At 41.9% G+C, this 13,570-nt stretch overlaps 1 protein-coding gene across 1 annotated transcript in view; it reads right to left on the bottom strand.

Annotated features, from left to right (window-relative positions):
• The window catches only part of EPB41L4B (erythrocyte membrane protein band 4.1 like 4B), a 174,995-nt gene that overhangs the window by 112,532 nt on the left and 48,893 nt on the right, over positions 1-13,570 (bottom strand). The window contains 1 exon segment of the mRNA XM_086469142.1: positions 10,825-10,929. Coding sequence (XP_086325268.1) covers positions 10,825-10,929 — 105 coding nt within the window.

Genomic DNA, 13,570 nt, shown 5'->3' with positions numbered 1-13,570 from the left:
AACTGCTCCAGTGTGAGTCACTTCCACAGGCTGTAGCCCTTCAGGAACAGACTGCTCCAGTGTGGGTCCCCCACGGGCTCACAAGTCCTGCCAGCAAACCTGCTGCAGCGTGGGCTCCTCTCTCCACAGGTCCTGCCAGAAGCCTGCTCCAGTGTGTGCCTCCCATGGAGTAAAAGCCTTCTTCAAGCATCCACCTGCTCCGGCATGGGGTCCTCCACAGACTGCACGGTGGATATTGGCTCCACTGGACCTCTGTAGGCTGCAGCAGTACAACCCTAATCACCATGGTCTTCTCCACGGGCTGCAGGGGAATCTCTGCTCTGGTGCCTGCAGCACCTCCTCCCCCTCCTTTTTCACTGACCTTGATGTCTGCAGGGTTGTTTCTCTCACATATCCTCACTCCTCTCTCTCAGGTGCTGTTGCGCAGCAGCTTTTACCCCTTCTTAAATACATTATCACAGAGGCATTATCAACATCGCTGATGGGCTCAACTTTAGCCAGCGGCGAGTCTGTCTTGGAGCCAGCTGGAACTGGCTCTGTCCAACATGGGGACAGCTTCTGGCATCCTCTGTCAGAAGCAACCCCTACAGCCCCTCCACTAGAAAAACCTTGCCAGGCAAACCCGATACATTTGGAGAAGCAGTTCTGCCAGGAAGAGTGCGGTTGTGCCAGGAAGAAATGCTGGATTTCACCCTTAAGGTCCCTTCTAGCTGCTTCATTGGGAGTCCTTTTCACAAGTGGGCAATAAAAAATGACAAAAACCCCAGTAAAAATGCTTTCACCCACTCTTATTTGGCCCTTTGGTGACTGCATCTGGACTGCTGTGTCCCTTGCTGGTCTTCCCAGTCCAGGAGAGACACTGATGAGTGTGGTGTAGGCCCGGCGCAGGGCCTTTGGGACAGTGAGGGGCTGGGGCACACAAGGGCAGGCTGAGGGACCTGCCTCTGGTCTGCATCGAGAATGAAGGCTCGGGGTGGACCTGACTGGTGACTTCAGCTGCCTGCTGGGAGACTGTAGAGAAGATGAAGACTGACTCTTCTCAGAGGAGCTCCATGGCAGAAGGACGAGTGGCACCAGAACCAGGAGAAATCCCAGCTAGACAAAAGGAAAAGACTGTCACCATGAGGCTGCCCAGACAAAGCACAAGTGCCCAGAGGGACTGTGGAGCTGCCGCACTTGAAGGTATCCAGTCATAACTGAACAAAGCCCTGAGAAACTGGATCCAACTGGGGCTGCCCTGAGCAGGAGCTTGGATATATCCATCCCCTTCAACAGACAAGTTTTGGAAGCATCTTTCAGGATGCTGCACTATAATCTCACCTACCTGACTCAAAGAAGAAGAAAGAAAAATAGTAAAAAAGGAATGCACCTTCTGCTCAGATAGCTTTCACATCTCTTCTATGAAATTGTGCCAACGGTGTTTCAGAAGCGCCCAGCCAGCTCCCTACCAGCAGCCCAGCCTCTGCACCCAACATCAGCTGGGAGAAGACAAACCCTTCAGACCTACCGCAGGCTCAAGCATGGTGTGAGGCCCAGGCATGTCAATCTGCCAAAGCCTGGCTTCCATGGAGCTGCTGCCTCCCCCAGATGGCAAGGGACATCCCCACCAGCTGTCCTGCTTTTACACCCCACCCCCTACTCCCACTATGGCTGGTAGCCTAATGAACTGACAAGAAGTTTATTTCTCTACAGCATTTTTTTTTTAAATCTGACAACTACTCCTAAGTTTCCATAAATGGCAAAGGCACACAAGGCTTCTCCACAGGATGATGTTCTCTATGGAGAAATCTGTACTTGCACTGAAAGAAAGTTTTTGGTGTCCACTAGCAGATGGGGTAGAGGCATTAATAATGACCTAACAAGTGCAGGTAAATGACATCAGCTGAAAACAATTTCTGTCACATTCCTAGAGTACAGACGTTTCCCCAATACACTACTAACATCTGGCTGGTAACATGAACAGAGGCAATCTCCTTCCGAATTAAAACCCAAAAATGCTACAACAGCTGCTGGTACTGATAACGTTAATAGATGTAAGCTAAGAAAAATATTTAAACACAAGCAGAATTTGGAAGAAAAAGGGTTTCTATTCCTGTGATGCAAGGAAAGTACTAGCAATATGCCAGAAATTTTCAGTCTTTCACTAAGCAAGCTCCTAAAAATGTTCCATTGGACGTGAAGACTCTCGTACAGCAAATTCAAACCTGCCGACAGCAGCTTTGCTTTTTCCTTAGTCCACTTTTGTAAAGTCCCTACAAACAGTCCATTGTACTTGTGCTCTGCAATTCCAGGCTGAAAAAGTACGTTAGTATGTAATCATCAGAAAGGAGCTCAAAAACCGTAATTATCATATACATCCCAATAGCAACACAGATGTCTACACTACATGCCCATTTAGAGCACAAAAAACCTGAGGAACAGATTAGTCCCTGTTCCAGGAGCCCTGTTTTCTAATCACAGTGTGTTGAGGCCCAGATGGAGAGTGTTTTCCTGGTGTTTTCCTAGACACAATTAAGGAGTCAGGAAGAGAACCCTACCTGGCCACAGGAAAAGCACAGGATGACATTAAGTTAAAATGCTCAAGGCCTACAAAATAGCCATTTGAGGGAACCACAAAAAGCACAAGAAAGTCACACATGCAATTACCATGATGTCAGAAATAATCTGAGTGCAAGATAAAATTTTGCAATGCAGCATTTTGCATGAAGCTTCATAAAAGTAGTTCTTACCATTTCTAGTATGCAACCAGCCTCTGAATAAACACATAAAAGAACGCAGCCAGGGGTACCTCTTACCACAGTTTCAATACAGAACAGCTCCTGAAAGCTTTGGCCTTGTCAAAGCACCGGGTTTTGTCTTTTTATTTTAAAATGTACATTCACTGAAGAAGTCTGACATTCAGCACTCAGATTCCACCACTACACGATGCAAGCAACCTCTTAAATGCAGTTACTAGTTTCAGTTGGCCCTTGCAAAGATCTCACTGTATGCCGTTCCACCTGTCTTCCTTTTGCAAGCAAGGACCCCTCAAACACTACTATAAGTTATACAATGTCAATGACCATCGCAACCATGCTTCTATGAACTAGCAATGCTAGGTGCTCAGCTGTCCTGTGCCACCTCCGCAATCTACCCTGTCTCCCTAGAGACACCATGACCACCGACATCAGGAGACAGTAAGGTCCTTCTTTGTTCATCTCCGCAGTTGGACTGACTCAGCTCTAGCTTGCACTCCAGTTGAGTTTCCCCTTTTCATGAAAAGGTCCTCAAGTCCTCCATTTCTCATCTCCTGCCCTTCCTGAGCTCTTGATAAGACCAGCAGTTCGATTAATTTTAAATGAAGGAGGAGTACTTTTCTCCCACATCTTCTAAATGCATCAACCAAACATCCCATCTATGCTGAGGTTTGCCATCCATTATCCTTCTGTTGCAAACACTGCTGTTCTGAAGAATCCATTTCATCATTACTGGACTCATCCTGCTGATTTTGTGAAACTACTCTAGGGCATGCATCTTTTTCCAATGATCAAGTGTAGTATCAGCTCATCTTTGCTGTAGCTTAAGTATGTTCAGTCACTGTTTTTTGTGGACTCCCATGCCTTCATCCCCCACCCCCAGGCTTACTTCTGTTTCTAACCTTTAATACTTGAAGCAATAGGAATGCTCTATGGCATCCATTCTGTGAGAGAACTAAGCCTCAACCATAAAAGTAATTTTTTGGCCAACTGTAACTACTGTACAGAGCAGAGCAAAAGCTAGTCTAAGGCTTTTAGGTGAAGTGTGCTCAAAACCAGCCATTTGTGTCTCCATGTGCACTGGAATTTTCCTAAGCCCAAGCTCTGCAACTGGAACTGCAATGATTCAAGCCACACTTCACACCTCGGGGCTTTGGTAAGGCTCTGAGAACAACACATCCCTACATACTTGCTGACCTGCAGAGAAGGTTTCACCCCTACAGCACCCTCATTAAAACACAGTTTTGGCTACCAAGAAGTGGTAAATAAAATTTTATTTGCAAAAAAGCCTAATTGTCTTAATTTTGTCATTTATTTTAACTTAACTGAGGCTAACAGACGAACACACACAACTGGAGGCTAGTTATTTCCAGAAAGGACTCAAAGACTACAGAATAAAGGTGTCAGTAGCATCACTTACAACTTCAGTTCATCACTAACAGAACTATACCTGTGTTGCCTTAAACCAAAATTGGTTGTAAGGGCACTTAAAGAGACAAACTGCTAGGACAGCATACACCGAACTCAAAAGTAAAAAGTTCTCAGTGATACCAAAGGCAACACCCCTTTGTTTCTACTCGGGTCATAGAGCTACAATTATTTGCAACTGAAACAAAGAGGTTCTGTTCCATTAAAAAATATTTCTTTCAAACATATCTGTCACGTATGATTTCAGCTGGGTTTAATATCAGCGAAAGTCTAGAAGGACTTTTTTAAAACAAACTGGTGTTAGCCAGAATAAAATTTTGCCTCCTATGGTTCAAAACACCACGAAATTTTATTTGCAGACACTCCTTCTCATTCTGCCAAGTTCCCAAGATCTGCCCTTTGATCTCGATTTTGCAGAACATTTATCTTATTTTCAGAATATACCCGCTCATTTTCAGTCCAAATTAATTGCCAAGTTGCTTAAATAAACAGCTAGCTTTTAATGAAAGAAAACAGTACTCTCCTAACAGGAAAAGGCTGCTACACAGCTCCTGCACCTGTCCATTTCATATTCTTGAAAATACATTTAGGGCCATACTGCGTACAGATTACTTCAAGGCATTTTTTAATGTCTCTTTACAGAAACTAAACATAAAATTAGTATCATATGTATTCCAAATCCTATCATGGATTATAACCATGAATATCAAGACTGAAAGATAGAACTGAAAAAGAAAAATCCCAGGTACAGTATTATTTCTGGACACAAAGCAGCACATCGGAATGAAACATAACCAAGCTATGGCATTTATGAAAGCCTTGCCTGTCCCAGCCCAAGTCTGCAGAGAGCAATCCAAGAAGCATCCTGATATGTGATGTGGTGTATCTGTAGTCCAGATAGACTACACACGAATAATGGAGACCTATATGGGCATCCTTCAAGACTGTTATTCCATCTTAGTCGATATACATGCAATAACCTACTTCAGCCCAAGAAATATTCTGGTTGGCAGACCTGAGGTGACAGAAGCAGAACTTATAACAGAGGTCATCACAACCACACAAACAATAGTACATACAAGATGACTCCTTTTCTCTTCTTGACAGTGAAACTTCATATCCCAGGGCAGGTAAAAGTAAGTAAATCACAAAATTACATAAAAAACCCTTGCCTTGTGTAGCATAATTCTCATTAGATTTACTATACAGGCAATGACAGCAGATGCCACTTCAGATCAATTCTAGCAATAAAAAGCAAATTATCTTTCATTTTGAAGCTTGCACCCAAACACTCAAAAAATAAACTGGAAGGGTTTGTAAGAAACAGGTGACAAACGTGACTAGATCTGTGGAAGAAAACTAAGGAAACCACTTCAGCTTATGCTCCGACCATGCACAAAGACTAAAGAAAAGAGCAAAAACTGTTTGCTGTCCTGGATAGACTGGAGACTTCACTTCTCTACACTTAGAAGAGAGGTGGAAAAGCATCACTGATAAGACAGTTATCACAACCACCTGCCTTGTACGGCTGCTTCTCACGTCTGTGCCAGGGAAATGGTCTCCAGCCCTCCTGGAAACAGTAAGTGCTAATGGAAGACTAAAAACTGGAGATGCTCTGGGAATTATTCGTGTTTTGGAGTCTCCCACCAAGTGTTCATAGACTGCAATACAGCCTTGGACAGCCACAGCTGGAAGCAGCCATTCATCAGGTGTTCTGCATTGCTGTGGAGTCAGCCGCACGGCCTTTGTGCAGTTACTGAGCTGGCATTCCTATCCGCTGCCCCTATTACTAACTGAAGCACTGAGTCCTACAGGATATTGTTACCTGTACAGCTCTTGGAACCCTCCAGCTGTGACTGGTATTTGTTGCTCGGGGCTACAATCCATAGACACACCTCCTGCAACAACCACAGTCCCAAAGAGCTCATCATCCAGAGGAACAAAAGATTCAGGGAGGGGAAACAGAGTCACAGATTAATTTCACAGTTTATTCATGGGGAAATTGGATGTTTCTCCCAGAAGCAGAAAAGGAAACCTTTTGCATTATCAAAATACTTCAGCAGTCTCCCTTCCTCCCAGCATTCAATATATTGAACAATAAGGCTTGTCTCTATTTTGTTCTGCCTAAGAAGCACTTGTTGTTAAGAGTATTAACAGAACATAAAGAAAAACACTCCCAGATATGACACCAGGAGGCTAATTGACTGGTTTCAGTTACTCATTTTTCCACATCCCTCACCCTTAAGAAGTTGCAGTAATACCAAAAGCAAGCAGTTGAAAAAACTTGACTTGGATGACAACGAGCCCTTAAAATTCAGATGTAGCAGAGGCAGTCATGAAGCACTAAGGCCCTCCAAGGTACCAGACCCAATACGTGCTGAAACATCAAGAAGTCTAGTCCATGACATGCAGAGAAAACAATGGCATTTGGGTATTATTCTTTGCCGTTCAGCTTGCTTCACCTCCCACCTTCACACTGTATTGCTGAAAATCTATGTCGTGAGGCATACACGATCCTGGCCCTCCCAGAAAAACCTGGCCATACAGGTGAGGATCTCAAGCGTCTGGACCAGTGATCACTGATACATTGCTGCTGGTTAGACCCAGTCCAGGCAACACAGTTCTTGCCCCCTTTTTTCCCCTTCTTCTGTACTTTGAACACTGCTTTCACGAAAATCTATTTTAGTTTCTACACACTCTTCTCCATCTCCTCCCTCCATTGTCTTCTCACCTCTTACAGCAAATGAATCAAAACCCAATTTAGGAATTGGTCAATATTAAGAAGTTCAGGTGAAAACGTGGCTCGCCAGGACAACTCACTGCAGGTCGGTCCTGGCTCCCATCTCCCCAGTGAAAGTGTATCTTAAATCTTCTTCCCCCTCAATTACACTATAATGGTTCTGGTGATCAGAAACAAAATCATGAGGGAAATGGAAGCACATTCCAAGCTAATCAACATGGGCAATCCTTCCACTGCAAATTCCTGTAAAACAGGGGGGGCTGGGAGGGTATTCGTATTTTGCTACCACAGGGCAGACAACTGCAACAAAGAATGCAACTGTAGAAATGGGAGAGATCTATATCCTGAGAGAATCCTATAACACATTGTAGCTCATAAGGAGCTGTAAACACAGAAGCCCTTTTTCTTATGCTGATCTGGACTAAGAGACAAAGAAGGATAAGCCTGGACAGAAGACGAACAAACATTCAGCTACCAGCAGCCCAAAATAAATATCAAGTATCCAAACCAACCATAGAGTATGTTGCACGTGACCAGTTTCTGCAAAGATCAATAAAATACTTCCTCATGGCAACTCAGCTTCGATAGTACGGTCTCACAAGATTTTATTATTGCTATTTCCAACCTCAACTAAAGCTTTCAAGGCTTCCTGCTGTGTTAGAACACACACACACCATAGTAAAAGTAATTAAAAACCTGCTATGCTTTGTATTTCCTCTAAACTCCTATGTAAGACTGACACTCTTCAATCGCCCCAAGTACTACTTCCCTGTTGAAGTCCTGTAACAGCTGAACAAGAAATTATTTCTTTGATTTTCATTTCCTGCCTTTACCGCTCCCTTCCCTCTCTCTATTCCCCCCTTCCCAACAAACAGGAGGACTAGAAAAGCAGAGCAGGGTTTTTATTACAAAATAATGGAAACACTCGAAGGGCCTTAGAATGTTCCCAGACTCACTAGAGCTGTCCTAGAGCAGCAGTCTCTGATGGCGCAAAAAGTAAAGAAGTTTTTTAGTACACACCTCCAATATATCCTTATTTATTTATAAATTAAATACATGTCCCACTGTACTACCACATTATGCACATTATAAAACATACACAAAACCAGAAATCAAAAAAAGGATGAGAACAGTGAAAGAACAACCACTAGAACAGCTGCAGAGCACTGTCTCAGGGGTTGTGTTACTGAGTCTGGTAGGAAAAGAAAGTTGGTCCAAAGCTATTCTAATGCAACTACAGTAAGATGTGTATATCCTCACTATAACCTATAAATGGTCAAGGTGCTGAACATCAGCAGGCAATGTGTCTGTGCTGCTTTTTAAGCCTCACTTACGAACAAAGGTTTTCCACCAGATCAAGTTCTTCCACGCGCTAACAAGACTTAACAATCCCCATCCCCCTGAGTATTTCTGGAGTTACTACCAAGTAACTTGAAATACAACAGTATACAAAGCTCTGCTTTAGAACAAACTACCAGACAATTGTCCTCATCCTTCTATTCATGGATATCTTCAAAGAGCACAGGACATGAACTGATGCAGAGTTCATTGCATAGGCATTACAGTATTTTCTGCCTTACTGCTGACACCTTGCCTTTCACAATTCGGTGTTTTTTGGTTGTGTTGAAAAAATATTTTTGGGGGGGATATTAAAAATAAGCTGTTCAAACAAATAAAGTTTTTTTTCTCTTTCAAAGTAGGTAAGCTCTAATAATGATTTTTCTTTCCTAAACCACAGCTACCAACACTGCTTGTCCTGACTCTGACAGAGTTACAGAACTGCAAGAAACACAGTGCACTCAAAAGCTGCTGGCCTTGGAGCATACAAAAGCAATCTCCACTGTGCAAAGACTATTCTACGCTCTCTTATTTATAACGGTGGCTTAAAGATGTTTAGCACTTAACAATACATAATAAAGACAAAGGCTTAGAGCCTCAAGGAGTTTACACAATTTTAACCTCCCAGTCCCCGAGTTGCCACTGTGTGGCTGGGCTGGCACTAAGCAGAAGCACATGGAGGCTGTGCATTAACTGCCATGCAAATGAAATGAGTGGGTCACAAGTTCAAAACAGACCAAGGGCAGCTATTAAAGCACGAAAACTTTTTGCACAGGGTGCTGGGGAAGATAAAAGCTTGTGCCTTGAAGTTCTCTAAGCTCTACTCCCTGCCCAGCTTGAGCCAGGCAAAAAACAAGAACCAAAATGAGAGCTTTCAGCCTTGCGCTCCAGTGAAGGTGAAGAACTCTGCTCTCAACACTCCTCTTAATCCAGGAAACCATAACCCTACTACCAAAGCCCTGCAACGAGTGTTGGCATTTTTAGGCCCATCCAGAAGCTGTTCATAGCCCTTATCCCTCTTGTAACTGTAGATGCCATGATTTACTTTCCTCTCCCTAATACAGAGGAAAGAAACAGCGTACAAACAAAGCTAAACCACTACACATATAAGCACATTTTGCCCTGAACACCATGGACAGAGCTAGCTACAGAAAACACACCTGCTTACATCTCTGCTTCGTCTTTCTTACCATTCAAAAAAGCGCTTCAGTTTTGCAAATATACAAGAAAATGAGCATTCTCTGTTTCCTCAACCAGGTCTTCTGCTTCTGATCTGCCCTCTTCCTTGCTAGGAAAGGATGTTTTGCTCTCCCTTGCTGCTTTCTCTTCTTTCAAAACATTACAGAACTCCTTGCTAGGTAACTAGTCCCTAGCTAGCAAGTTCCCAGTTAGGTGATTTGACAACCAGTGACAACATAACCTGTTTTTCCTATTATGAGCAGGCTCTGCTCTATTAGCTATCTCCTTATGATCAGGTCCATCATAAAAGGACACACAACTTATGTAACAAATTTTATCAGGAACACACACACTAAACTTCCTAAAAACCCCAAACACATTATGGACGTATTTCATTCAAACATCAATTTCCAGTGATAAATACACACCCTGAAATTAACTGGGATATCAGTATAATGTTTAAATAGATAATACCAGTTTTCCCCAAAAGCATAGACTCCCTTTCTCAATATCAGGTCACTATAGTACCTGGACAGGTCTCCTGTTTGTTGTTTGAAGGCATACACAGATGACAGTGCAGCTGGTAAAACACGGATCTGACCTAATCACACTGACTCAAGCTTGCTAGAGAATAAAGCTGAGAATTCTGAGATGTTAGAACCTAAATTTCACAAGATGTCAACATTGCGGTGTATTTTCCCATTATTTTATTCTAATAGCACAGAACACTTCTGTCTACTTTATGGAAGAAACATTTACATACTGACTAGACAGCCTAAAAGCAAACACTTATTTTCCAAGTCTGCATATTCTCGATCCATAACCCAGGTTGCTGTCATACCAATACCTCAGCACTTAAGGTGAACAGACAAACTGAAAGATTAAGTACATAGCAATACAGTTTAACCACAAGGTTGCAGTCTTTTAACCCTATCTTATTAATAATCTATCTACCTGCCTCTGTAAATATGTTCCTTTCTTTTTTTCTTTTACCTGCATAATGAAATTTTTCTCTATTGCAAATGAAACTAAATCTACAGAGCAATATAATCTGTGCTTGGAATAGCAGAGATAGGAGTTCCAAGAAAGCCTTGCTTGCAAGGGATTTAAGCCATTTTTAACAGCATGAGCCTACTAAACATTAAGGCACATTTTTCTTTACCCACAATTACTGCTTTTTCAATTATGTGCAATCAAGTCACGTGCATATCATACAAAATGACACACGATTCAGCTAGAGGATTTGGCTTTACGTGCAAGAACAAAACACAGCATCAGTTGTTTCAGCAGTATTTCCCCCAAAGCCTGCATCTCTCCATGAAACACTACTGAAAACAGTAATACATGTATAATAGTCAACATAAACTACTGCAGAACATAAAAATTAACTGAAGTTATACTTACTGTAACCTGGGAAGCATCCATGAACTGTAGGCCAAAGTAATCAGTTTCCACAAGGTCCAAATGATACACAATCTGGTCAAACAACTCCTGTCCCTTTGCATTTTTCTGTAACAAGAAAGAAAGTGTTTTTTTTTCTGTGTGTGGGTATGGGTAGGTTTCTTTTTAATTTCAAACAGGGAAGGAGATGCACAGTGGAAAATAATACCAAAAATATTACTTCTATTTATTCCAAAGAATTGTATTGACATTTCTTTTTATTTCCTTCAAGAAAGATACAGTGACATGTTGTTCCTGTCTGCAGCTATTCCAACAGCATCAGACTTCACTCTCCAAGAAAACTTTCAAAGTTCACTGTAACTCAAAGTGTAGGAGAGAAAGGAAAGGCTTATGTCCTGTAAGTGTCCTAAGTCACAGAGCCAACATTTTAAACCCCAGGAAGCCAAATTCTCCAGGAAAAGCTGGCTTGACACACTGCCTGAAATCTGCTGGCTGATACCACCTATCAACTGCAGCCATGCGGTGCCATACCACCACTCGGGCTGCAAAATAAATTCTGGACAGCTTGAATACTTGAAGAGCACTGTGAGGAAAATTAATGGAATTTGATAAGAATCTTTCAATGACGCTACTAATTGCAACCACATTTACAGCCTTTAAATAGAGAAACAATTCTTACTTGGCATGCCATCTGAAACACACAGGCATGGAAACAAAACTAAGCCCAATCATGGGCTACGGGTACTAGTAGAAAACTCAGCTGTTCTTAAAGCTATGCTGCATCGGCCTGTGTACTTGTTCTGAGGTCAAGCCAAGAATTTAGATACCCAGAGATTCAACTTCAAACACTAGAAGAAGCAAAGCTTGGAGGTTACGGGTGGGTAGGAGGAAGAGGGAATAACAACCGAATGTTTATGCAAACCCTGTTGTGTTACTTGGGGAATGAAATTTTCAAGTTCCTGAGCAAAAAAACCCCTGCTCTAAAAATACAGGAGATTATCATAAATCTCTGTAAGAGACTGAAGCTATAGGTGTATTTTGTATCAGAAAGTACAGACCCAGAACCACTTCTGTGCCTGCTGACCCTCACACACCTTTGAGGATTATTTTTTCTTATTTTTTAAAGCTCTAACATATTAGGCATTCCCACTTCATCCCAAAAGGTAGCAAACCACACCAATTTCAGCTGAAGGAGAGATAAATAGCATTCAGTTCCTTTAGTTTGGCCTTCTGCACAAAAGCCGCATCAATCGTCACATGCAGAACTCCTGTCCAGGATTCCTAGCTGTCTAAAAATCTGTCTTCTCCACAAAAGACAAGATGAAGAGTTTCATCTCTGTATTTTCCCAAGCAGGTCAAGCAAGCTTAGGTGTAGGTAGCAAACTTTTGAGTTGTGTTTTTGTTTTTATTTTTGTTTTCAAAGCAGAAACACAGAAACTGGATCTTATCAAATTTCAGGAATTGTGTTAGAAGCTCCATTAAAATAAAGTGCATAAAAACTTAAAACAAGCATTAAATTATCATCATAAGATACTGCTTTATTATTTTGGGGGGGGGCAAGAGGTGAATAATACACATTCTTAACCAAAGTTTAACACGCTATTGAAAGAAGCTGAGAATACAACAGCTTCCTGAAGTAGTACATCACCAGGAAACCATGATCTTTAGATGATGTTTTAGCAAAAAGTATCCAGAACATATTTTCTCATATGTAGCAAATTCAGCACTTGGTAAAAGAAGCCAAACCAAAGCACAACAGAATTTAAACTCATTCTGCTCAAATGAGGGAGGAGAAAACCCTCCAAAGCAATAAAAAGAAAGCAGCAAGAAATGAGGAATTCACAAAACTAGGGAAAACTTATTTGATGCCCTGTGATGACTCTATTCCTAGTTGCTTGCTTTATGGTACTACCTCCCAGTATGTTTATCTTCAAGTGCCACACACCCAATAGGAAACAGAGCGCACACTCCACCTTCTGTACCCAAACAGTAGTTAATGTTCAACATCGGTGTTACACGGACAATAGCTAACTGCACTGCACGGCTAGACCATAAAATGCAGTATTACACACACAGCTTACAGGAGATCGTAACGTTTAATTTGTCACTAAATGAGCTGTCCCAGCAACTCATACCACTTAGATGATAAAGCTGCTGCAGCCAGCAAATTGCTGACAAAAAGCATTCTTTGAGATGTTACACTAAAGGGTGAGATAAAAGTGACTAACTCCTTTCCTCCACTAACAGCAAAGGATGACCTGTTCTCCTTTCTTCTGCCTCTTCACTGCCTGACAATCTCGGGAGGCAGAGTGCAGACTGATAAATTGGTACCTGTGCACGGAATGAAATGGGTGGTATAGACAAAATAGAAGGGTTTTTCCTCAGGAATTACACATGCATGAAAGTGGTCTCTAGTGGAAAAAATGACCATATTATGAGAAACTTTATTATTTTCACAGTCTTTTCCTCCTTCTAGTTAACACAGAAGCTACAAAAATGCTTCCTCTTTCAAAAGCTGGTACCACATAAAGAACACAAAACTGTTTTCACACAAGAAAATTTTCATAGCAGATCTAATCAGTTGGAATTTAACAAACCACACTTTCTCTACAGACCTTTGACTTGAGCATATTTTTTGAAGAGACGTCTAAAAAAACCCAACCTTAAACTAAGAATATTTTACAGTCCTACCTTGCTAGACAGATGGTTCAGAACTGTCAGATGTAAAAAGACCTGCCTAACTTACCTT

Source organism: Leptosomus discolor, chromosome 8 (assembly GCF_034619465.1).
Source record: "Leptosomus discolor isolate bLepDis1 chromosome 8, bLepDis1.hap2, whole genome shotgun sequence".
Classification (NCBI taxonomy): Eukaryota; Metazoa; Chordata; class Aves; order Leptosomiformes; family Leptosomidae; genus Leptosomus; species Leptosomus discolor.
Note: the sequence above shows the minus strand (reverse complement) of the source record. Positions and strands in the feature narration are given on the sequence as shown.